Raw genomic sequence first — 25,260 nt, forward strand, 5'->3', positions numbered from 1 at the left:
GAAAGTTTGGAAAGAGAATTCAAACATGATAAAAGTGAAAAGCATCAACAATCAGCCCCCCCCAGGGTTTATATGCTTGGGACAGCTGACTGCGTTTACATCAGATAGAGGAATGAGCTTCCTGTTTTAAGTTCTGTTAAAACATGAACTAAAAAGATCACAACATACGAGTAGTGATTCATTTCTTTCTGAGAGTGAGATGAGACAGAGCCTATGTAGCTTAGCTTAGCATAAAGACTGGACTTTAGTGGTGTGTTCACACCAAACAAAGTTTTCGGCGCATTATAAACAAAGTCGACGCTGTTGTCAGTCCGGCTGCTGTCATCAACACTAAACATCTCAAATCATTTCAAAGTGTGTAGATCTATGTGTATAATCCTACACTCATTTAGATGATGAAGCTACAATGTTAGCTTAGCCCTGATCAACCAAACTCTAGTCAGAAAACAAGCATTTTAAAAGTTGTTTGCATACAACTGAATTCAGAGTTTACAACCATCATCACGGTTTTATTTCTGCATCCACAACGATACGTTTATTAAATCTGCTTGTTTTGGGGTTCATGCCGCTGCAGTAAACCAGACATGTTGAATGTTCGCTTTACGTTTGGTGTGAACACAACAACAATACGGCTCCTTCATCTGGAACAAGCTTTAGTTTAGCCTGTCTGATTATTACCACGGAGACATCAAATCATGTTCCAGACCTTCTGCAGGGTCGTCTTCTTCATACGAGCAGGAAACGTTAACACACACACACACACACACACACACACAAAAACACACTCATGTTTATATCCGTCTGCTCGTCACTCTCAGAGAGAAAACTTCTTTATGTCTTTACAACTTAATGTGACATGAAATACACTGAGGACAAACAACATCTTGGCTCCAGAGGACACAAACACAACAACAACAATAATAATAATAATAATAATACTAGAGGGTGGAGGAGCGTGCTGAGGGCTCTCCGCTACAGAGCTGCCTAGCACAGTAATACTGTTAGACACTTTGTGACACACTGAAGTACATTCTGCAGGAAACACACTTCATCACTTCATGCAATAAAGAAGAATTAGCTTTAAAAACATGGCACATACGTCATCATCAGATACATCAAATATAGACACTTCTTAACAAATATAAAGTTATTGCATTTCATTATTACTTCATATATAACACTGTACGCGGCACACTGTGGAGATCTCTACCCAAAGGATTGTGGGTAGTGACCAGCTGATTGTCCTTTAGTTATTAAATGGCTTCTAGTTCATCTGTGCAGACAGGAAGCAGAGCGACCGGCTGCTTTACTACACGTGGTGTTCATAAAACACATTTCACTTTACTGCAGAGCTGCCAAATACTTTATTATGAATCAAAGTCTTTAATGTTTATCAGACCAAAGATTTTAAGATGATATAAAACAGAAGCAGCTCGATTATTTTATTTAGTTTTGAGATTATTTTTCGTTTAAAACAGGAAGTCAGTGAAGTTTTCAACTAATATGAAAAAATACAAAGATTTGGCAAGAAAAAATTGAAATGTGTCATTGTTCATGAACTACATTTGTTTAGATTAATGAAAAAGAATCAGATTCATTTAAAAATGAAGGTAATTGTTTGTTAAAACCCTAAATTGGTTCTGAAATGTCCTTTAAAAAGTATAAAATCCATCAGAATCTATGTTCTGGTGATTATAGTTTCACTGCTGGTATATATTATATAATGAGACTTCATGAACACCACATCACATAAAGAGTCACCAGGTCCATGTGCTCACATGTTCATCCAATCTGTGTTCAAGTGTGTGTGGCAGAGGGAATTCTGGGTCATTTGTCAGACGAGGATGTTTTGTCCTCAGTCTGTCTCTGAAACACACACACACACACACACACACACACACACACACACACACACACACACACACACACACACACACACACACACACACACCACACACACACACACACACACACACACTTCGCTGGGGGGAAACCCAGTGAGTAACTCATCCACTGAATAATACTGTTCGTATAAAAAGCTCTCCACAATAAAAGCTTTTCCACCGTCTTGATTGTTTGACACGCAGGTGAGTCGATAGGAATGATTGTCGAAAAAGTTCCTGCTCCACGACCGGAACGTCACTCACCTCATCACATCCCAGGAAGACTTTCAGGAGCGAGGAGAACAATGTTCAGGCCTCAGAGCTGCTGGAGGACAGGGCCCGCAGCGACGAGCAGGCCCAGGAGGAGGCTCAGCCCCGGGGGCAGAGGGGAGGGCGGAGCGCCCCCGGACGAGTGGATGGAGGAGGTCTGGATCTCAGACGAGAGGAAGGCAGAGAGCGGCACGTGTGAGACCAGCGTGGGGCTCGCATAGTTGATGAGGGAATAGATCTTCTCTGCCTCCATACTGCAGGCTTCGATCTGCAAAACACAAGGAAGCAGCTCAACATCCTGCAGACATCCTCCAGTGGAGGCCGCTCTGCAGCCGCCCTGCAGCTGCTCTGTAGCCGCCCTCGCTCTGCAGCCGCCCTCGCTCTGCAGCCGCCCTCGCTCTGCAGCCGCTCTGCAGCCGCCCTCACTCTGCAGCCGCATCAGGCATCAACAATAAGGATTGCCATAAGTAAAATCCCTCGTTGAACAGAGTTTTCTCCGGAGCTGATGACTTAGCGAACATGCACAGTACAGATCGGGCGGCAGGTGAAGACAATGAGTTTAGTTAGTTTGGGGGAGTTCAAGGATGTGGATGAAACTCCAGATTTATTTACTTAAATAAAGACGTCACATGACGATTAACTTTAGTCTTGTTGTTATTTGATAAGCGCTGATAAATAAAATATGGGTCAATTAAAGATGGACGTTCTGAGCCAACATGTAAAACCACAAACATTAGAACGTTGAACCCTGGCTGTGTTGTGAAGGCATCAAAGACACAGACGTCTTAAAGACTTAAAGAAAATACAAGAGCTCTGAGTTCTGGTGAGCAAGATGCATTGTGGGATGCTTCTGCACAAAAATAATTAATTTGAATTAAGACCGAAACGTCTCGATGTGATTCTGGATGTAGAAACTTTTTCTGCCTGCGATGAAAATGAAAGCTGTTGCCTGGTAACAGCTGAAAGTAGAGCCAGCCAGACTTTAAACACTTTGTCTGTTTTCTCTTCATCCAGATCCTCAAACCTTCCTCTGCTGCTCTGTCTGAATCTCTTGTGTCTGTAACAGCTGAATCAGTGTTGCTATCCTGACCGTTTGTTTTCTTAATAAATAAACTTCCGTCTGATCTCAGCACTTTGTATTGAAGCATGAAAGTATAAATAATTGAATGTAAAGTTCACTTTTGTTCCTCTGGCCTTGAACTAGTGAAGCTGGACTGCAGGTCTGCAGATGGCTACAGGGGGAAGAAAACATATTTTTATTCTCATCCTAACGGACAAACGTAAATATGAAATATAGATAAAAAGGTTCATATTCAGGCAGCGAACCTGAGGAGGCAGCTCTGCTCCAATGTGCTCCGTGTTCTCCCAAAGTGTCAACACATGTGAGCTGCCTGCAGAACAACCTTCATGTTCAAACCTCCTACAAACATCTGCATGTATCTGGACCAACAGAAGACTTATTAATAACACGAGATGTAAACATCACATGTGCCAGGTGCAGGAGGCCGGAATCATAAAGCTATTTAAAGAGCATCAGTCACTCCCAGGTGCACGCTCTTATTCTGGGTTTCTCCTCCAACATGCTTTAATGTAAATGAGATCAACTACTGTAGTTACGCTGATGTGAACTCAAAGTAAACTCAGTTTAGATTTCATTCCTTTAAACTATGAACAATCAAGAAACGTACAGTTCATGGTTGGTGTTGAGCTAACGTTAGCGCTCATCAGGCCCTACGAAAATCTAAAGAAAAGACGCAGCGACCTGCAAACTGTCTGATCGAGAACTAACACGCTTTAGATGTTTAGTTGTTGTTATATTCATGCTGTGAAATGTTTGTCAAAGCTGCAGATTATCTGTTCAAAATGCTAAGAAAACACTTCTGTATGAAACAATACACGTTTGTGTGTGTGCGTGCGTGCGTGTTACCTGCAGTGGTGTTGGCTGCTGGTCCACCGGAGCGATGAGGACCACCAGCTCGTGGTTGATGCTCAGGTATCCAAAGACGTCGCACTGTGGCACGGAGACGTGAAGCCGCAGGATCAGCAGGACGTCACGGACTGTCACCGGCTGGTTCTTATTCAGCTGCAGCCGGGGTCAAAGGTCAGCCGGGGTCAAAGGTCACATGTTAATTTCAGGGCACATTTTAGAATATTTAGATTTAACGTCCAGAACTAAATTCAATACCGTAATATTTCAAGTACTAAGTCGTAATATTATGATATTTTAAATACTTTATATGTTAAAATTACAACTTTGTTCTCAAAATATGCGTCTTTCCTCATATTTGATGAGTGTGCGTGGCTGTAATACTCGCCTTTCATGGAGCTGTCACGTTCATTCAATTTAAAAACTCCTTTTTCCAATTTTAAAACTCATTAAATTAATTATAAACTGTAACACAGGACTGAAAAATAGCAACGTGTGTTTGAATAAAAGGCTCTCAACACCTTGAATAAAGTATCTGATGTTTGAGCAGATAATAACTGCTGGTTCACGTCTCGTCTGGTACAGAGAAACATGAGATGACACACTGAGCACCTTCTGTAAGAGGTGAGGCAGCGCTACATCTACCAACACGTCACAGTGTGTGTATGTGTTTGGTCCTTCAGTGAGTGTTGTGCTCTTCAAAACAGCTCCCCCCAGTGGTCATCACCTGTAATGCATCATGTATTATCTGGGAGTAATGAGGCTTTGTACCTTAGAGAAAGTGTTCATCTGCTCTTTGTTCCAGAGGATCTGCAGCATGGCAGCACATATCGGACAACAGGCTCCTGGAAGAGGTCAGAGGTCACGCATTAGTTCAACAGAAACTAAGGATTGCGGTCTTCAAGGTGATTCCCCGTGAGCGGCCCTCACCAGGGGGGGTGATGGGCTTGCAGCCTGCAGTGGACAAAGGTGGGCAGGAGATCTCGCTGCACGCAGAGTCAGGGCCCCCGTCAGACACGCCCACAGCGATGCATGAGCCCTCGTAGTCCACGGCCACACGGTCGGAGAAGGCGTCGCACACTGTGCTGTAGGTCTCACCGTTATGTCCACAAACCTGCTGAGGCTTCTTGCAGGCATCCTGACAGCGGAGCACAACAGGCAATGAATAAACATGTATATATATTATATATTATATATAATATCTATACATATTATATATATTATTTATATATTTAGAATATATATATAATATATATCTATCTATACATCTCTAACATACATATATTATATATTTATTAATGTCTTCTTCCTCTCCCGTGCTGCCCCGACAACATGAGCTCATTATAACAAAAGGTTTTGACTACAACTTTTCCTTTCATTCTTTATTAATACATATATATGAATAATATACATTTATTGTTTAAATATGTAAATGAGGCATTCTCTTATTAAATTTGTGCTAATTTGCTACATTTCCAGATATAAAAGTGAACTTTGGATAAACAGGTTCAAAGTGTTTCAGTAGTTTCTGTGTCTTTGTATCATAAATCACTAACTTCCCCACTTCATTACTCACGTTAACACAATTACTTGTTCTGACATGTTTAAATATGTAAATGAGGCATCATGTAATGTAACTGTTGGTGAGTTTAGGAGAAATCTACACACACACAAAGTTAGTAACATAAACTCTGAATGTTCTGATGTTTCGTCTGACAGGATCCGAACATCTCCGACACTGAAAGCTGCTCGTGGTTGTTCCTCACGCTGCTCTCTCAGTGTGACCCACCTGGCAGTGGCCCATGTAGGCCAGATTTTTCCCGGCCTGCTGCAGCTGACACACACTGGGGTAGACAAGGCCGTCGGTGTCGCAGGCCGGCTCCACACTGCTCTTATCGCAGGCTGGGGGCCGGCCCACGCACTCGTACTGCAGGCAGTCCGACGCGTCGCTCAGACACACACGGTACTTTGGGATGCACCTGCAGACACACACACAATAAGCCTTTATATATATTCATCTACATATAATAATACTGGTACCGGTAACAAGGTAATAAACCTGAGCGGTCAGTGACGAGGTCGCTTTGGTGAAGTTTACATTCATGAAACTCAACGTTTAACTGTTCAACTTTAACTATTTATCTTGTTACTAACTTTTTGTACATTTAATTTGGATTTTTCAACTATTTACAGTGGCCCAGACTACACACACACACACACACACACACACACACACACACACACACACACACACACACACACACACACACACACACACACACACACACACACACACACACACACACACAGAGGTGTTTTGGTAAAGAGCCTCAATAAAAGAGCAAAAACTGCTTTCATCTAAACACACAACCCTGCTGTCACATAGCAACCACCAAGTCTCCACTCTGTGTGTGTGTGTGTGTGTGTGTGTGTGTGTGTGTGTGTGTGTGTGTGTGTGTGTGTGTGTGTGTGTGTGTGTGTGTGTGTGTGTGGAGCTTCAACATCATGTGGATATTGCAGTGAAGACACTGGATGCACTCAGAACTGTCTTTAAGGGATTCTTCTCTTTAATCTTGTTGTTTATCCTCCTTCAGCAGGTGCTATCAGTCAAATTCCTCTTTAACACAAAGCTGAAAATGTTTGAATATAATATATTAATATGTAATTATATTGCAGCTGAACTCACCTCTGGTTCCTCTGGCAGAGTTTGCTGCTGCAGGGCAGAGTGAGGCGGCACACGCCGAACACAAACTGCTGGTCCTTGAAGCCCATGCAGCGCGCCACGCAGGCACTGGGGTAGGTCCGGCCGTTGGAGGCACACACCGGGATGAAGTGGTACGGACAGCTGCAGGGGAGGCCTGATCATCCCATAAAGAAGGTTGTTTATTAGAACGGATTATATGAAGTCAAACTGCTCGTGTTGAACACGTTAAAGTGTCTGACTCATGTAGAAACATGCACTAACGTTTATTAATTAAGAACTGTGTACTGCTTTTCATCTGCACACTAAGCAACTATCGTGTGCATGTGACATCACGCTTATTTCCCAACACGTAAGTCAGCCATTTTGGATGTATATACACAACCAAGACTGCGCCCGTTCACGTATGAGTTGCTGCAACGCTTGCTTCATAATTTTCTTTGTATTTAAACGTCTAAGATTGAAGGAAAATGCCAATGGTGTCACGCGTTCCACCCACTATTAGTTTGTTTTCACCTTGTCAGTAATTCTCTTATCATTTCAGATCCTGGTTCATCCTCACTGCCTGCAATCAACTTATTCCCCTCACCTGGTTTCCACAGCCCACCTGCTTCTCATTCCCTCATTAGTTCTCTCAGATATATATATACCAGTTCTCTCCCACTTGTTCCCTGCCAGATTGTCTTGTGTTTTCCTGTCAAGCTCTCCAGCGATCGTCTAGTTTACCTGTTTAGTTTTCCTGACCTGCCCTGCCCGTTTTGACCCTGCCTGTTTCTGGACTCCGATTCTTCTGCCTGCTCCTTACTGGATTTGTTTGCCTTTTGGATTGATTTACCGATTTGATCCTGCCTGGATTACTGAGTAAACTGAACTATATTATATTCTGCCTGTCTCTGTGTCGTGCTTTTGGGTTCAGTTCTGTCGCTTCCAGTGAACCTTACAAATGGTGTGCGCAGTGTATAATTGTGGTAATAACGCTACTCGTGACCCAGAGAAATGGTTCTTTAGATTTCCTAAAATTATCAAAAACAACGATCCACAAAAGAGGGATGAATTGCTGTCTACCGAATGCCGTAAACTGGTTTAGCAACATAACTCGTGAGGACTTAACAGAAGAAAAAGCACAATTCACCCGTGTGTGTGAAGTCCACTTTATATCTGGTAAGAGCTCATGCTAAAGCTATGTTTTCAATGTTTACGTTAAACATTTGCGCTTATGATATACCCGAACACTGTAAGACCTTACTTCTCCATATCGCTGACTGGTAAATAAGGCACTTTCTTTACATGTGATGCAGCATTTGCTCTTTTCTTCTGTGCATGTTTGTGTTTGGCTTATTCTTGAGACTACTTCACTTGTGAAAAGCAAAGCACCAATGTGAGAACATGCTTCGCTTAATCCAGCCATACAATCACAGTGTGCGAGGATAACATCGCCGCTCTTCTCACTCTCAAACCACGGCTTGAGCGGTGTATCTCGAGCTCTTTGCGAGTGATTTACACGGGCATGGACGAGCACCCTGTCATCTTTCACTGGTTTGGTAAGAAGACTACCAACCCAGCCAGAAACAAAGACATTATAAGCATCTAAGCTCTTGTATGCCTTCATTTGTGCGTTGGTTGCCCACGACGTTTGTAGCACAAGGTAGTTCACAATATCCGGATATTCAATCGGCGGTAATGAATCTAAATCGTCAATATAATCTGACAGCTTTAGCGTGTACGGGTCACGGCCGCAAATTTGGACCTTTTTCTCTGGATCTTGCCTTTGGAGTTGTTGTTGTTGTTCGCTTTAGACGCCATTGTTTTGTTCATCCAAAATGGAGTTGCACACATACGTCACACAGTTTTGTCACGTGTTTGCACACCTATCTATAGGTTCTATAAAATCTAATTCAATGTAACTGATATCAGCCGGAACGAGTACGAACATGTTCCTCCAGAAGTTCTTCACTAAAGATGTTTCAGCTTCTGAGACAACAGCTAGCTGTGCTAACGCTAATACAAACGCACACCTGTGAAGCGCCTGCGGTCCTCCTCGGAGCTGTTCAAGCCCAGACACTGTCTCTTGGAGCAGATGGTGTCCCCAGCGAAGCAGGAGCAGACGTGGCAGTCCATCCTGAAAGACGTCCCGTGGCCTGCAGGGAGCAACGCGTGGATCACATGTTACTGTATGTCGACGATGTAACTGTTTACGTTTCACTGTTAGTGACCACAAGTCTCCACACAGCTTTAGTTCATGTTAGTTTCTTTTCAACTGTCACCACCACACACTCCTGTGGAAATCTTTCTATTTGTTTTACGGATGAACATTAAAACGATGATGGAAGGAGCTGAAGGTTTCTCTCGGAGGGTTATTAAGGAAATACACCCGTCATAATTTGTATATAAAAATATTTTCAGAGTACAGAACATGAACCAATGAATCATCCCTCTCCTCAGTATATGAAATGTTTGTCCTGTCAATAGTGGACGTGTGCATCCTGTTGCTGCTGATGGAGGTTTAAATTAGTGTGAATGTGACACCAGTCATGAGAAGTGATTTATTACTGTCCTGCTGGCTTCTTTTCTATTACATCAATGTTTCATTCTGGATAAGCCTCAGAAATATGTGCATCTGTTTCTCATGAAAAAGTTCCCAGAGCAACAAAAACAACGTGTTAGTTTGTGAGCGTTACAGGAGCTGCTGGTGTATTTTACCTTTACACAGACAGCTGATTCCCCCTGCTTCCAGCCTTTATGCTAAGCTAAGCTAACTACATCCAGTCTCCAGATCCACATGCAACACACATGACATTTATAAATATCTGAAAATCTCACTTTCAGAAAAAAGCAAATACCAATAAGTGTCACAGAATGTTGAGCTGCTGCTTCAGCTGTGATGATGCTCAAAGACAGTCAGAGCACACGAAGAAACTTCTTCACCAACATGTCGACACACGACCATCTACAAAAAGCATGAAGCGCTCCACACGGCGGAAACTGTTTCCAGGGGATAGTAAAAAGTGATGCACACGGCCGGACACGCAGCGCTTGTTTGTGTTTAATGAATAATTATTATTTATTAACGTCGACTCTCCGTCAGTGGTGTCGGAGAACAACCTAATATTGTAGTAACCTTTATTAACATGACTAGCGTTGGCCTTTATCTTATAATATCTGCATCATGTGATCACAATAAAGTCATAATCAACCAACAACAACAAGCCCTGCGTGTCTCGGCTGCGTGCATCACTTCTTACTGTCCCCTGGAAACGGTTCACGTCCTGCTGTCAGCTTCTTGCAGCTTTTTCTGAAAGCTGAGCATCGAGTGGGTGAAGAAGTTCCTCCACGTGCACGTGTTGTGTCTACGTGTCTTCGTTTGCACAGCGTCTCAGGCAAGAAGGAACTGTGTTTAAAGAAAGTCTGATGTTAGTGAAGCAACGTGAAATCTGGTTTGACAAAATCATCTCAATCTTTCCGTCTCGGCTTGAACCGGTCCGACAGGAGGAGAGACATTTATAACAATGTTCACAATTGTTAAGTACACTTTATTTCAGCGCACACCTTCGACCACGCAGCACTTCTTTGTCCTTCCTCACTCTCCGTCACCGCCGGCTATGAATATGATGTAGTAATAAAATATAATGAAAGACAGCGGAGCCATTAAACACAAACGCTTGACTTGAGAGGGTTCGATAAAGACATTTATATTTCTTGGTATATTTTGATAGTGAACTCTGAACAAGAGAACGTGAAATATGAAGTAAAAAGAAGCTCTCTGTCACCTCCTGTCAGAGTTTGAGTCACGTGTGTTCAAGCAGCTCGGAGGAAACAAACAGAGCAGCAATTTAAAGAGGGAGAAGAAGCAGAGGAACAGACACAGAGCATTAAATGGATGAACACGGATTGGAACGTTAAAGCCGCTCTGTGATCCTCTACAAGTTCTGTCTCTGGTGCCCCCCAGTGGCAGCCTCAGGAATGACAGCGGTGCGCATGAAATGAGATGCAGTGGAACAAAAAAAGATGAGAATGATGCAGTGAAGCCTCAGGGTTCTCCTGCACAAACGTTCAGCCCACGTTACACATGGCTGCCAGGGAATTACCCACAATTCACTGCGCTGTAATGCCGGGAAAACAGTCAGGAGATGTAAAGAGCAGCAAGAGCTGCGTGCGACTCTTTATTTTTAATTTATTCTTCTGTCTCCTTCTTTATAAACCAGAGAGAGCGAACGTCTGCTCTTAGCGCACAGCTGCTCTTAATCAAAACCTTTTCCCACCAAATGAGTACATATTTAAAACCTGGTAAAAACATGTACATATATAAATATAGACACACAGACAGACACGCGCTCTTACTCTTTCTCTGTCCTGCCACGCTGCAGGGCTTGTCGGTGTCCACACAGGGCATCTCCACACAGTTCTCCAGACGCCCGCTGACACCACAGCTGCAGACCTCGTGGCAGCCGGAGGGACCAGAGCGGGTCGGAACCTGAATACGAGAGTCCTGCTGCACCAGGAACTCTGAGGCCTCGCCCAGTTTACAGCCTGTACACACACACGCACACACACACACACACACATATTACAGTACAATTTATATATTCAATGAGAACGTATACATCATTATTCATCTGTTTCGGCTTCTATAACAATATAAACGATATACATATCTACAAGTTGTGGATATTCACGTTAATGTTTTGGCGTCGAGCGGATTATATCTGCCCCAGGAACTGGATTTAATTCCAATAAGTAACAAGTATCACGTTCACTTTCTCAAGTTTCTCAAACAAACCAAATCAGTATCACAGTTACAGTGGAGAAGTCTGCATCTAAACATCCTGTTTGTTTACTAGAGGATCCAATATGCCGGCTGTGCAGACACATGGCGTCGACATGCAGCAGCGGACAATGAGGTATCGTTTGCTCCGGCTCTCTAACAGAGACGGAGGACAAGATAAGACAAGCTGGTGTTGTGCACAACTAGCGGCTCATAACAGATCGGGTTTGTCATTTAGAGACATGGATGAGCCTCAACAAAGAACTAAATATTTTGGCAGATTTTGAGCAGTCAATAAAGTTTTAAATGCTCAGATAGCCTTCAGCGCAGCAGTTGTACCTGGCACACAGATGTAGGGCTGACAGTGGAGGTCATCCAGGCAGCCCCTCCTGTTCACCTGACACACGTGGTTGCTGGGGCAGGGGTTCGGGTTGCAGGGATGGATCACCTCCTCCACGATGCTGTTGCCAAGGGAACTGGGGGCTGGATGGAGAGTGTGGAGGAGAGGGTTAAGTTGTCTCTTTGCAGTCACAATACTTCACCTTGTATCTGTGGCTCCAGGACTCACTGAGGTATCTGTGCAGCGGGATGCAGCGTTCAGGGTCGTCCACGGGCGACAGCAGCTCACAGATCCTCTCGGGAGTTTGTCCTTCATGGAAACGTTTCTTGTCCCCACACTGAGTCAGGATGTCCATGCAGTCTGACCTGAGGACACAGAGGAGAATAAGAACCACTCATCATGTCGCACCTCCAGCCTTCAAGAGCAGAACGAGCTTATTTAAGGTGAACATGCATCACATGTGAACCTCGAAGGTTCAAACAATGAAAGTGATCATGTCTGATGTTGTGTTGATACTGGCTTTACTAAGTACATTCGAGGCTCCGGCTTTGTGTTATAACGTTTACAGCCGACTGTGTTGTGATCCTTACTGGGGGGGAACATGAGCCACAGACAGATTAACACTGACGAGCTCATACATCCAGGAGGCGCTGCTTGCTTGAATTAGATTTACTGAACTTTTTCAATGACTTCGCTCATTAATGACAGTCGATCTAAATATCTGTCAGCATGAGTTATGGGTCATGTCCTCCTGTACTCTGTTGTCCCTTGCAGGACGTTGGTGGACATACTTGCAGATGACGCTGCCTCTGGACTTGCTGTGGCAGGGTTTGATCTGCAGCGAGCAGGCCACGGCCTTCCACATGTCGGGCAGACACTTCCTGATGTCCAGCACGGGGATGTTCATGAAGGGCATCTTGATCGTCCCGTTGGACCACAGCTTCATGTCGTTCATGGCGCCCTGGTCCGACTGCACGTTACAGCTGCGGAACAGCTCTGTGGGCCTGAGACAGACAGACAGACAGGCAGGCAGACAGAGAGACAGACAGAGACAGACAGACAGACAGACAGACAGACATGCAGACAGAGAGACAGACAGAGACAGACAGACAGACAGACAGACAGACAGGCAGGCAGACAGAGACAGACAGAGAGACAGACAGACAGAGACAGACAGACAGACAGGCAGGCAGACAGAGACAGACAGAGAGACAGACAGACAGAGACAGACAGGCAGAGAGACAGACAGACAGACAGGCAGAGAGACAGACAGGCAGACAGCAGAGACAGACAGAGCAGACAGACAGACAGAAGAACAGACAGAGAGACAGACAGACAGAAAGACAGACAGGAAGACAGATAGACAGAGAGACAGACAGGAAGACAGACAGGCAGAGAGACAGACAGACAGACAGATTTTAAAAGTAAGTGAAAGAATACTTAAAACCCTCTGAACCCTCCGGCGGGTTTGAAAGTCATGTTTTCTTTACAGAAATTGTCCATAATTACATAATAATAATAATAATAATACATTATATGTAATACATTAGACTTGTATAGCGCACATCATTTATCATAGTTATAAACGTTGGATCTCCCTGTTTGTATCACATACAGAGAAATTGACGATAAAAAAAGAAAATTCCCGACAAATAACTAAAAGTTAAAAATTGTGATATTTCATTAAATCACTTTACATGCCATCATTATTTTCCAATATTGGTAAAACTTGTTGCCACTTGTTAATGTTAAATATAGATTCTATTTTCCCCAAAAATATATGAAAGTGTTTAAGAAAGCAGTGGACTGTAAAGCAGCTCAGAGTCCCCGTGGGTAACGTGAGCGTGTTCTCCTCGTGCACCAGGAAGTGACTTTGATGTCTGATTGGTGGGTTTGGTCTCCAGTGAGTCAGCTAATTGGTGGTTTGAAGAAGAAGTTGGGTGTGTCTCCATCATTTACTGCTCATGAGTGGAGGCTTTGTTTATCTTGGAGCAGCTGTGTGTGTGTGTGTGTGTGTGTGTGTGTGTGTGTGTGTGTGTGTGTGTGTGTGTGTGTGTGTGTTACCCTGCATTATTAACTTTATTTAACCCCCATCAGGTCACCAGTGGATTTCCTCTCAAACCAAAACTAAATGCAGTGATCAGCTGCCTGTTATGAATCTTCTGCTTTATGATAAAGTCGTATTATTGTTGCATTAGTTTGGGCGGCTGGACGAATGCATCGACTATCAGTGAGTGAAGTTCATGACTTGTTGTTTTTTAAGGCAAGTTTTGTCTTTTCATTTAGCTAATTTAATCGTTGCCTCCGAACAGTCAGAGTCGCTGCGAGGGAAACATGTTCACATCTGAGCTGCAGGTACACGATATAAAAGCAGTCAGCAGTCTGCATCACACGCAGCTTCATTATTAACACATCTGAGTCAGTGACATTTAATAACTTCTAAATGACTTGATACTCCAGTTTAATATAATGTGTGTGCGTGTGTGTGTGTGTGACTTCCAGTGCAGCCTTTGAAGCCGCTCCATTGGGTCGTTGTCAGACATGCTGTGATGCTGATAACGGCAGGTCACACTGGGTTCAACACAACAACCTCTGTTGTGCCGTCGAGAGTTGAACTTTTAGTTACGTAAATATTTCACTAATTCTACAGTAAAACACTGGAACTTAAAATGTTGTTTTGTGCTAATTCTGTGCAACTTTATCCGATCATCTGAAACGTGAACAGCTGTTTAATTCTGAAGTTTTAAAATAAAAAAGAATGAAGTGACTAACTAACTCTTTCGCGTTGTCTAATAACTCAAAGAACTTATGTGCTCTTCTTATTCACTGGTTCTAAAAAAGGTTTTTGTCTGCAGCTTGAATTGAGTTGTTTCTGATGAAAATGTATAAAGAGCCACACACACACACACACACACACACACACACACACACACACACACACACACACACACACACACACACACACACACACACACACACACACATACACACACACCTGTTGTTGAAGTTGGTGCAGTAGCCGAGCTCCTTGCAGCCCAGCTGACAAGGCTCTCTGACGTCAGCCAGGCAGTTGATGAGCTCAGTCTCCACCGGGTTGTACTCGCAGAGCTGGTCGAAGTCCTGCCATGTCTGGCTGCCCCAGTTAGTGCTGATCTCCTGACACATGTCCCTGCAGAGCAGAGCGTACAGTCACGTCCCCCGCACTCTGCAGCGCACGCCATGAAGCTAAATCTCACTTCAGCATAGACAGTCTCATCGCAAGACGACAGATGTCAAGCGACTTACCTCAAACAAGTCACACAAAGCTAGTAAAACATTTCCCATGAATGATCTCCAGGAGACGTCTGATACAACATCATCTACCACCAACCACAATTCATCAGTTCACAAACAACGAACATGAGCCGGAGAAAAACACAGAAGGAGGTGTGGAAAGGTTCCAGCTCCAGAGAAATATATCTCGTGTTTCCCCTCGTGTGCCAACAGTGTGCTGTACCTGCAGAGGGAGGTGTTCGCCTTGGAGCAGCAGTGCAGCTTGGCACAGTCCATCTTGGCGGGATGAGGGGTCTCCTCTTCAGGTGGGGAGGGGGGGTGTGCGCTGCCCAGAAAACACTGCCACATGGGCTCCTGAGGGAGAGGCTGCGAGCCGCACTCCTCGATCAGACCCTCCATGATCTCATGCTCTGTGCTCATGGTGCGCAGGATCCTCCGGCAGGCCACCTGACAGTGAGTCGCCTCCGCCCGGTCGCAGCAGTGCAAACCTGGATGTGAGGGAGAACTAGATCATGATATATATATATATATATATATATATATATATAAAAAGCCTATGCTGCGATAGAAGATCTTATTGTTACACTTGCCGGCTGGTTTGAAAGGCATGTTTTCGTAAAAAAAACAAACGCCAAAGTTACTTTATCACAAGAAGAAAGTGTAAAAACAAGTCAGAATTCTCAAATTTCTGACTGTCCTTGAAAGAACCCTTCCTTTCCGTTTATTTAATCAAAATCACTTTATTCTCATTTTAAATTTTACCAAAAATAAAGTGTGGGAACAAACCAGATCCTGTAAAAACATTAAATGCTGCTCCTCTGCACAACTGTGAAGCCATTAACGACAAAACTTGCAGTTAACCAGTTAACCTCAGAACCTTTGCATGTATCAGACAAGACACAGTGTGCAGTATAAAGTGTGTAGTTTGACCTCAGTGTGTGCAGTATAAAGTGTGTAGTTTGACCTCAGTGTGTGCAGTATAAAGTGTGTAGTTTGAGCTCAGTGTGTGCAGTATAAAGTGTGTAGCTTGAGCTCACAGTGTGCAGTATAAAGTGTGTAGTTTGAGCTCAGTGTGTGCAGTATAAAGTGTGTAGTTTGAGCTCAGTGTGTGCAGTATAAAGTGTGTAGCTTGAGCTCACAGTGTGCAGTATAAAGTGTGTAGTTTGAGCTCAGTGTGTGCAGTATATAGTGTGTAGATTGAGCTCAGTGTGTGCAGTATAAAGTGTGTAGTTTGACCTCAGTGTGCAGTATAAAGTGTGTAGTTTGAGCTCAGTGTTTGGAGTATAAAGTGTGTAGTTTGAGCTCAGTGTGCAGTATAAAGTGTGTAGTTTGAGCTCAGTGTTTGGAGTATACAGTGTGTAGTTTGAGCTCAGTGTGTGCAGTATAAAGTGTGTAGTTTGAGCTCAGTGTGCAGTATAAAGTGTGTAGTTTGAGCTCAGTGTGTGCAGTATAAAGTGTGCAGTATAAAGTGTGTAGTTTGAGCTCAGTGTGCAGTATAAAGTGTGTAGTTTGAGCTCAGTGTGCAGTATAAAGTGTGTAGTTTGAGCTCAGTGTGTGCAGTATAAAGTGTGTAGTTTGAGCTCAGTGTGCAGTATAAAGTGTGTAGTTTGAGCTCAGTGTGCAGTATAAAGTGTGTAGTTTGAGCTCAGTGTGTGCAGTACAAAGTGTGTGTGTCTCACTGTCTATGGGGCTGCGGATGGGGTAGGACTTGGTGAAGTTGCTGACGCAGCCGAGCAGCTGGGGGCTGTGACTCTGACAGTACTCTTTGACGGCGTTGATCTGGGACACGGTGGGGGTGGAGTCCGTCCTGAAGATGGCCTGGCAGTACTCCCTGCAGGTGGTGTGACGCCCTGCATAGCTGCAGCATGTGGAGCCCACTGCAGGAACACGAACACGAACACACACACACACACACACACACACACACATTAGAGGAATAGTTCGACATGGTTTTGTACAAAGTGGATGTTTAGTCATTGTGTTGTTGGTTGACAGCTGTTCCCTGCACACATCATACATTTGTCTGCTTTTTGATATATATTCTAAAATGATTTAAGATCAATATAAATCTTCCTTTATTGACTCTTTGGTTCTGTATCGTTTCACTGACTGGACGCAGACAATAACATGAAACCTCTCAACAGGAAGCTACTGACCTCACATCCTGTGTGTGTGTGTGTGTGTGTGTGTGTGTGTGTGTGTGTGTGTGTGTGTGTATGTGTGTGTGTGTGTGCGTGTGTATTTACACATAAAGAACACAAACAGAACCATCTACTGGTCCGAGAAGATAGTCCTGTACTTATTTATTTATTGGCTGGATGGAGATATGAGATCAGTGTTTGCAGTGCAGTTGCTTGAATGTGTGTGTGTGTGTGTGTGTGTGTGTGTGTTTGCATGTGTGCGTGTGAGTAACAACTTACTTTCATTTTTGGTGATACAGCTGTAGAGAGAGTTCTAGAAGAAGAAAAGAAACGTTGTGATTTATTTATTTCTGTTGTTTCCAAAGTGACTGGAAATAAATGAAAAAAAGATTAATAATATATATATATATATATATATATATATATTATATATTTATATATATATATTATATATATTTATATATATATAAAATATATAATATACAGTTGAGCTGCAGTGACTGAATTCATTTCATTGGACTTACCTCTGTGACTTTTTTGCATACTTTAGTTATGTCATTTTTAGATGAAGCCTGTAAGAGAAAATGCAAAGATGAAATTCAGAACAAGTGTTTGTGCAGATTCCTAAAGAGAAAGTCGGAGCTCCTGCTGCGTGTTGTTATCTCACCTGTCTGCACTCCCTGCGACACTCGGCCGAGATCGCCAGCTCGCAGCAGCCCAGCCCCACCCAGCCGTCTGACTTCCTGGATACTCCTGCAGACAAATCAAACATATGTGTGTGTGCAGCTACTTTAGGGAGGTTTGTGGAGATCACATCAGTCAGACCTCTCTTGCCAACAAAGTCACTTTGAAGATGATCAGTTGTTTTTATTCCATTTCCAAAGCCTGAAACTAATCCAGAGAAATGTGAAAGGAAGGTGAGCTCTTAATCAGCAGCAGATCTACTGACAGTAACATTAGAATACATTTAAGATGTCTCCTGTATCAGTAACATTTATTATACTGCACTTATACAGCTTCTCTGCACTAAGCCTGTCCGGTATGCTGAGTTACAACACGTTCCACAGATTGAGGCCGGACAGTGAACCAGTAACATCAGAAGATGAAGTCTCAGAGCGAGGCCTGCCTGACGCCGGAGTTTAAAGAGAAGAAGAAGAAACATCAGTTAGCTCTGGTTCTGGTCTTCACTAACTCCTGAGGGAAATGTCTCCACTACGTCCTCCAGCTAGTGTCCAACTGTGTCTGCTGTCCCGAGTACTTTACTTCACTTCACTTTACTTTCCTGTCAGAGCTGTTTCACAAAGCGCTCTGCAGAGAGGGAATAATAATTCTTTGAGGGTTCATCCTTTTCTCATTGCACATGTGACGCATTCATAACAACATTTATACTCGTGAGACATTTAATCGTAATATCAGCACTCTTTTTACCTGGAAGTGTAGAGTTGATGCACGTCCAAAGTTCATTCTAGAAGACAAAAGAGAAGAAAAGTTCATATTTAATAAAACATGTCCCCACTAATACGGTGGGATTAAATTGAATACCTTTAGCTTGGACTCTGAGGATCTGGGACATTTCTGTTTCATTTCTGACACTTTATAGACCTAACCATTAATGTAGAGAACACACAGCAGATAATGGATCAATAAAACATCTGTTTCCTGTACAATGTAGGAAACATTAAACATGTTTTAAATGTTGTGTTTCTTCTAAAATAACACAATGCGTCACAGAGAACAAACATTTCATTCTGGGATCAACAGCAGAATTGAAAAACAAGAAAACACAAGAATCCTGCGGTTTGTGGTGCGATGCTGTGAGATTAATCATCACGTCTCCTCCAGAAAGGAACAGACGTGTGCTCTTACAGGATGCTCATGTGTGTAAAGTCACCGGGTCACTGCCAACACCCCCCCAACCCCCCCGTGTCTCTTGGCCGGGGAACAAAGGTTCCCGTCAGCGGGCGTCTGCATCACTTCTGAGGCCGAGCGAGGAGTAACAGCGTCTTTACATGAAGCACAAACAGGAGGAAGCAGAGCCGATACGAACACGACAGGAAGAAGAATGTTGTAGTTTAGATGAATCCCTCCCCGCGGAGCCTCGTGTGGCTCAGATCAAAGGCTTCATTTGTCTCCTTTTTGTTACAGGATAATATGAAAGGCCTGAATTATGTCAAACAACACAATAAGTGACCATAACTATGCAGACGACACACACCTTTACACGAGCGTATCCCCGTCACGGTGAGGAAGTGCTCTGAACAAATGATTAGAGGAGGAGGAACCCTCAACAGTCCTGCAGCATCGTTAGAAACCACAAACATTAAGACTATTTAAGGATTAAAGGACTGAAACGTGTCCATGTATCTTCAGTAGACTGTATTACTGTAGTAGTGTGTTCACACGTCTCACACACGGCTGCAGCTCGAGTCCTCACCAACACCTTCTTCTTTACTGTCAAATAAACTGCTGGTTTCTAAATACTGAACATTTGTTCTAATCTTCTGATGGTGAACATCCTCTCAGGTCGTATCCTCAGCTCTAAACTCAACAGCATATCTGGAACAAACTCCCAGAACACTGCAGCTCTCACTTCTTTAAATCAGGCTGAAGACTTTTCTGTTTGCCTTTCATTAAGTCTAATTAGTTAATTTCTTGCACAGCACTGTAACTTGTATTCTTATTCTGGCACTAAAACCTAATCCCAAAGCTAAAGCTAAAACTAAATGATTGTTTCATGTCTAGAAATAACATTGCAGTTGTAATAGCACTTACATGCAGCGTGTTTGTACTGTACAGATGCATCAGTTTAGTTTGTGTGTGTGTGTGTTCTCATTAGAGAGTTGACACTAATTTAGTTTTAACACCATCAGCAACACAACAACACGTCAGAACGTTTGCTCACAGTTGCATTAATATCATGAATAATTGCTCACACTGTCACACTCGATGTCTTTACAGGACGCAGCGCTGGATGACACGCTTCCTGCAGACAATTCAAAACTTAATTTCTGGATTCTGCTCATAAAACATTTAAAACAATGTGACTGAGTTTCTGTGCAACACAATAACCACACTTGTAATTAGATTCACAGAATATTTAAATCTCTTAGCAACCGTACTGCACATCAGTGACGCACGCAGACATTTTACAATTCATATATTGAACTTTCAATGTAAATAAGGTGCCATAGTGCATACAAAGCTTCTTAATACACTAATAGAGCTTCTTTGGACAGAAATTAGGAAAATTCTGATAATTAAATATGAAATTCATGATTTACGGTTTGTGACGCCACATGTGAGTGAATGATGATGAAAGAGGTTACAGCTTGTTTAATGTCCTTTAAGATAATTCATCTCTACATTTGAATTGAGGGTTTGAACCCCGGCAGGTTAAGAAGGGGGGGGGCATGATGAATACATATAGTGCTGTTGAGGACTCACCATGAGCTCGGGGCAGTAGCTGGGTAACCTCTGGAGGAGATGCTTCAGACGAGACTCACTCTTTATAGTGGCGAGCTACGACACACAACGTACCGCATTAATACAATACTGAACACAGACACAACGTACAGCATTAATTACATTACAGGTAATTTAGCAGACGCTCTTATCCAGAGCGACTTACATTGAACTAAGTACAGGGACTGGAGCAACTCAGGGTTAAGTACCTTGCTCAGGGGTACAATGGTGGCAGCTCTGGTATTGAACTCCCGACCTTCTAGTGTTTTGTTTGGAAGGCGTACCACTAGAGCATCACCACCCCTACAACACGTCACTTTTCTGACATCACTTCCATGACATCACTTCTCTGAAATCGCTTCTCTGACATCCCTTCCATGACATCACTTCTCTGACATCACATCCCTGACAGCAGACTTTAATAGCCAGGTGCTGATATTTGTGACATTCAAGTTTTTATTTGAAATAAACCTTCAGTATCAAAAGAGCTTGGAACGACATTAGGATCTTTACTTGGAATAAAAGTATATAATCAGCAGAACCTCTGAAGAACCACTCATTTTCTGGGTGTAACCGGGCACAAGCTAAAATAGTCCTGGTGGTTACAGACCCCCCCCCCCCCCCCCCCCACACACTTAATGTCTTTTTCTGTCTTTCTTTAGTGAACAAAGTGGTGATGTCATTCAATAAGAGCCCGACAGACCTCCCTCTACAGAGTCCCACTTCAGAACCTACGGCTTGAACTCTCGGCCTATTACAGAGAAAAGCTTCTTTTACGACCATGAAGAAGGGAGGTGGGAGGAGAGGGGAGGGGGGAAGAGAGAGAGAGAGAGAGAGAGAGAGAGAGAGAGAGAGAGAGAGAGAGAGAGAGAGGGAGAGAGATGGAAAGGAAGAGAGAGAGAGAGAGAGAGAGATAGAGAGAGGAAGATAGAGGGAGTGCTGTTGGTTTTTCTATATCTCCCCGTCTCTCTCTCTCTCTCTCTCTCTCTCTCTCTCTCTCTCTCTATTTCTGCTTTCTCTTTCTTCTTTTTCTCTATTTTCTGAGAGAGGGAGAGGGATAAGGAAAGGGAGAGAGAGCGTCACCTGCTCCCAATTGAAACACTTTTTCTGGACTTCAAAGAGCCAAAAAACAAAACCTTTACACCAATCCCCTTCAAAAACCTCTATTCATAGGCCGACTATAATGGGCTGAGGAGTGGGCTTGTGTGTGTGTGTGTGTGTGTGTGTTTGTACCTGGTCACAAGCTTCTTTGCAGGGGGAGAACTCGGCAGCATGGTGGCAGCAGGAGGGATCTGCAGACAGAGGACAGTTAGCTGTGATGGTGCCTTCAGGGCCTTACAGTGCTTTACAGTGTTATTGTTGGTGGATCTAAACATGTTGGTGCTTTAGGGTCAAACACACACAGACAGTTGGCCAGCAGCAGAGCTCCAGGACACAGGCCGGGCGTATTCAGTGAGGCGGAAAGGCACAACATTTGACTTTAACACATTAAAAGTGTAATAACTCTCCCTGTGTTGTATATGTAGTGAGACAGAGAAATGTGTAATGTTCCTGAAGGTAACGTTTCCTCTCTCTCCTGTCATGGTGTCATCAGTCCTGTGTTGTATATTTAGTGAGACAGAGAAATGTGTAATGTTCCTGAAGGTAACGTTTCCTCTCTCTCCTGTCATGGTGTCATCAGTCCTGTGTTGTATATGTAGTGAGACAGAGAGATGTGTAATGTTCCTGAAGGTAACGTTTCCTCTCTCTCCTGTCATGGTGTCATCAGTCCTGTGTTGTATATGTAGTGAGACAGAGAAATGTGTAATGTTCCTGAAGGTAACGTTTCCTCTCTCTCCTGTCATGGTGTCATCAGTCCTGTGTTGTATATGTAGTGAGACAGAGAGATGTGTAATGTTCCTGAAGGTAACGTTTCCTCTCTCTCCTGTCATGGTGTCATCAGTCCTGTGTTGTATATGTAGTGAGACAGAGAGATGTGTAATGTGCCGGAAGGTAACGTTTCCTCTCTCTCCTGTCATGGTGTCATCAGTCCTGTGTTGTATATGTAGTGAGACAGAGACATGTGTAATGTGCCTGAAGGTAACATTTCCTCTCTCTCTCTCTCCTGTCATGGCGGCGTCTCCCCTTTGAGCAGCGTCAGCGTTGTGTTTGTAGCCAGAAGCTTCATAAACTGAGTTTTTATCCAGTTTTAAGACACTTTCTACATCGTGGTGCTTTTAACTATATTTGAAGCGGATGAAGGATTTTATTCCTCGTACGTCTGGATCTCAAGTTCTCAGAGAAACAAGCTGAGCAAATGTTAGCGGCAGTTTGCTACACTCTCACACTGGCAGGCATCATGAGACATGAAGGAAAGTTAGTTTACTCAACAGGCCTGACACAGACCATAACACCCGCTTATCAGTGTGTATGTGAGTGTGTGTGTGTGTGTGTGTGTGTGTGTGTGTGTTCAGCTGCCTGACAGGAGTATCTGGATTCCATCACTGAGTCTGTTATACTCATCTTTGATGCTCTAAAAAGCAGCCTGTGTGTGTGTGTGTGTGTGTGTGTGTGTGTGTGTGTGTGTGTGTGCAGGGTTCAATAGTTTTCTGGTTTGTGCTTCTTCATCTCTGTCACAGTCTTTCTGCTGTGGAACATGAAACAAAGACAGTTTTACACTGATCAGCAGGTAAATGAGGAGATTATTAAATGTACGTTTTGTTCGTTAATATGTAATGTTTGCCCACATGCCTGTTGGTTTTAATAGTTATATATTCACTTCCATGTGCGTCACATAGCATGGATAAACACGCGTGTAGTTGTATTTAGTCTGGACCACAGTGGTGAACAGAGCAACTGAAGATCTAGTTTTCCTGATTATTATTCTGACTTTGTTCATCTGTCGTCGCACTTTCTGGCCTAAATGAACTGAGAACAAATTAACTCTTGCTCGCTCCCTCCCCCTCACACAGAAACAATAGCAGGTGACATAATAATGTGAGGCTGGGGGAGGGGCGATGTACAGTATGAGGCCCGGGCCGGCTGCTAATGAGCGCTGGCCCCATTCTGGCTCAGCGTACACAGCAGAACTCCCCTCTGCCCCATTGTTCCCCTCAGTCTGTGCACACACATCCACACTAACCTGTACATGTTCTTACTACACACCGATGTGTGGACGCTGAGGACAGGGGGCGGTATGTGGACACTCTGCAGGTGAACAGAGTAAAATATTTAACAGCTGAAACTCCTTTCCTCCGCTCTGTCTCTGACTGTAGGTGTGTGCGCACGTGTGTGTATCACCCTATGCAAAACACAGCGGAGGAGAGAATGGTAATGCGCAAAGTAAACACTGAAATGAGCGCATAAATTAGATAAACATAAGCATTTAGTTTTATTTAATAAAAGAGCAGCTGCTCAATGTCAGAAGTGAGTTGTGAATATATAAAAAAAATAAAAAAACACCTTGAATTTCAGGGGGGGGGGGGGCGCGGGGCTCCGTTGGGGGGGGGGCAGTGTAGGGGAAACACTGTCTCTCTTTGTATCACTCCATAAATCACTAAACACTGCCAACACACATAACAAAGTGCATTTCCTGCATGTTGTTAGTAATAAGTGTGTAAGTCAGAATGACATGTGAACAGATCCTCTGTCACTTGGCTGCGTCTGTTAATAAAAAGTAAAATGCATTGGAAGAGACTTGATGGACATCATGCGACTTTAACGATGATGAAAACATCGGATGTGTGGAGCAAAGATGTCTCACATTAATACATGGAGTAAAAATAAGTGTCATATTTACAACACCTCTCCTTCAAGAGAATTAGTGCCACCTAATCCTAATATAATAATAACAGTTGTGATGGAAGAACATTCTGTTCATATTATATATCAATCTGTTCAACAACATTTTTTCCATGACTTGCATTAAACATTAACTAAGACGATATCAACACACAGTATCGTGATTAAAAGGTTCTTCAAATATATTAATTTTACCAACATTTCTCTTATTTTCTGAAATGTTCAACATAATCTGATAACACCAGGGGGTTACTCACAACTAGGGGGTTACTAGGGTTTACTCACAACACCAGGGGGTTACTAGGGATTACTTACAACACCAGGGGGTTACTCACAACACTAGAGGGTTACTAAGGGTTACTCACAACACCAGGGGGTTACTCACAACACTAGGGAGTTACTAGGGGTTACTCACAACACTAGGGGGTTACTAGGGGTTACTTACAACACCAGGGGGTTACTCACATCACCAGGGGTTACTCACAACACCAGGGGTTTACTCACAACACTAGGGGGTTACTAGGGATTACTTACAACACCAGGGGTTTACTCACAACACTAGGGGGTTACTAGGGATTACTTACAACACCAGGGGGTTACTCACAACACTAGGGGTTACTCACATCACCAGGGGGTTACTCACAACACCAGGGGGTTACTAGGGATTACTTACAACACCAGGGGGTTACTCACAACACCAGGGGATTACTCACAATACTAG

The 25,260-nt window shown here is 43.4% G+C and overlaps 1 protein-coding gene across 1 annotated transcript in view; it reads right to left on the reverse strand.

The window, feature by feature from the left end:
- Positions 1–1,957: 1,957 nt before the first annotated feature.
- reck (reversion-inducing-cysteine-rich protein with kazal motifs) overlaps positions 1,958–25,260 on the reverse strand; it is a 33,100-nt gene continuing 9,797 nt past the window's right edge. The window contains exons 2-21 of the mRNA XM_029427929.1: positions 21,993–22,051; positions 20,742–20,816; positions 18,726–18,762; positions 17,965–18,050; positions 17,822–17,869; positions 17,577–17,610; positions 16,836–17,033; positions 15,380–15,644; positions 14,879–15,052; positions 12,675–12,887; positions 12,112–12,248; positions 11,883–12,026; positions 11,120–11,308; positions 8,797–8,919; positions 6,767–6,938; positions 5,870–6,059; positions 5,011–5,218; positions 4,852–4,925; positions 4,081–4,236; positions 1,958–2,421 (exon numbers count right to left, since the gene is read on the reverse strand). Of these exons, the coding sequence (XP_029283789.1) occupies positions 2,200–2,421; positions 4,081–4,236; positions 4,852–4,925; positions 5,011–5,218; positions 5,870–6,059; positions 6,767–6,938; positions 8,797–8,919; positions 11,120–11,308; positions 11,883–12,026; positions 12,112–12,248; positions 12,675–12,887; positions 14,879–15,052; positions 15,380–15,644; positions 16,836–17,033; positions 17,577–17,610; positions 17,822–17,869; positions 17,965–18,050; positions 18,726–18,762; positions 20,742–20,816; positions 21,993–22,051 (2,804 nt within the window). The 3' untranslated portion in view covers positions 1,958–2,199. The remainder of the gene's footprint in view (positions 2,422–4,080; positions 4,237–4,851; positions 4,926–5,010; positions 5,219–5,869; positions 6,060–6,766; positions 6,939–8,796; positions 8,920–11,119; positions 11,309–11,882; positions 12,027–12,111; positions 12,249–12,674; positions 12,888–14,878; positions 15,053–15,379; positions 15,645–16,835; positions 17,034–17,576; positions 17,611–17,821; positions 17,870–17,964; positions 18,051–18,725; positions 18,763–20,741; positions 20,817–21,992; positions 22,052–25,260) is intronic.

Source organism: Cottoperca gobio, unplaced genomic scaffold (genome assembly GCF_900634415.1).
Source record: "Cottoperca gobio unplaced genomic scaffold, fCotGob3.1 fCotGob3_405arrow_ctg1, whole genome shotgun sequence".
NCBI lineage: Eukaryota > Metazoa > Chordata > Actinopteri > Perciformes > Bovichtidae > Cottoperca > Cottoperca gobio.